A 1092-nucleotide genomic window follows, 5' to 3' on the forward strand; every position below is an offset into this window, starting at 1 on the left:
GGGGGAGAGAGAGAGTGAGAAAGAGAGAGAGAGGGATAGCTCCTGATTTCACCACGATGCCATCGTACATTTGTAAAAATTATCTTCCCCAGTTACACGAGGGACTTCAGTGGGGTACCTGGTTCGACCACGTCCTCAGCACAGACGCCTTTCTCAAGGAAAACCCTGACTTCCCGTTATTCATCCTTCAGTTCGAGAAACTGCGAGAAGACCCGGTCCCGATCGTCCGTGACCTTTGCCGCTTTCTGGGACAACCCGAGACCCTTGCTGAACAAATAGCCGATGCCACGAGGTTCGACAGTATGAAAAAAGGCACCGAGGACAAGTTTGGTAAAATGAAGAGTGATTTTCTGAAAGACGACAGCTCCGGTTTTGTGGTGAAGGGTCAAATTGGGAGCTGGAGGAACGAGTTCACGGCGGCCCAAAGCGAGAGATTTGACCGAGTGTTTGAGAAGAGGATGGCGGGCTGTAGCTTGGCGGACAGGGTCAGAGAGTATATATAATTTAAAGTGCACGACGTGGCGGAATCAGGCGTTCGTCAGTTTTTGGGCATATGGAGTTATTGGTACCATCTTAAAGCTCGTTCATTTGTCTTGCACTTGGCGAAGAAAATGCCTCTATTTATCTTTAATAGAAGTCGATATATTTGCGATTGAAGGAGATGGGGGCCGTCTGGTGTCAGTGGTAAAATTAAGGAGAAAATGGCCACTAAAGTTTGGTGACTTCCAAAACTTTAGTGTCAATGGAAACTGAAAATGTACTGGTTTTTGTAGGTCTTTGATCAACGTTTTTCCAGTAAAACCCACACACAAATATATTTTTGAATGGTCATAAAAGGATTTAGAGGGGACAAAAATTGCTAAGGGCCAGAAAAATGCTGCATTCTTTGATTTCATTATTTTGACGAGGGCCTGATTTCACCATGCTGCCTCACATGAGCATTTACATACGAAGGTTGATGTTGTGTTCACATAGACCCATCGGTTTGTTGGTTAATTTTTTTTCCAATATTCAGATTTTTCATGTTTAAGGTTTCTATATTCTCTCTCTCTCTCTCTCTCTCTCTCTCTCTCTCTCTCTCTCTCTCTCTCT

General features: G+C 44.3%; 1 protein-coding gene across 1 annotated transcript in view; it reads left to right on the top strand.

Annotated features, from left to right (window-relative positions):
* The window catches only part of LOC101859315 (sulfotransferase family cytosolic 1B member 1), a 12180-nt gene extending 11469 nt beyond the window's left edge, over window positions 1-711 (top strand). The window contains exon 3 of the mRNA XM_013080102.2: window positions 93-711. Within this exon, the coding sequence (XP_012935556.1) occupies window positions 93-503 (411 nt within the window). The 3' untranslated portion in view covers window positions 504-711. The remainder of the gene's footprint in view (window positions 1-92) is intronic.
* The last annotated feature ends 381 nt before the right edge of the window (window positions 712-1092 follow it).

This window comes from Aplysia californica, unplaced genomic scaffold (genome assembly GCF_000002075.1).
Source record: "Aplysia californica isolate F4 #8 unplaced genomic scaffold, AplCal3.0 scaffold00075, whole genome shotgun sequence".
In the NCBI taxonomy this organism is placed as follows: Eukaryota; Metazoa; Mollusca; class Gastropoda; order Aplysiida; family Aplysiidae; genus Aplysia; species Aplysia californica.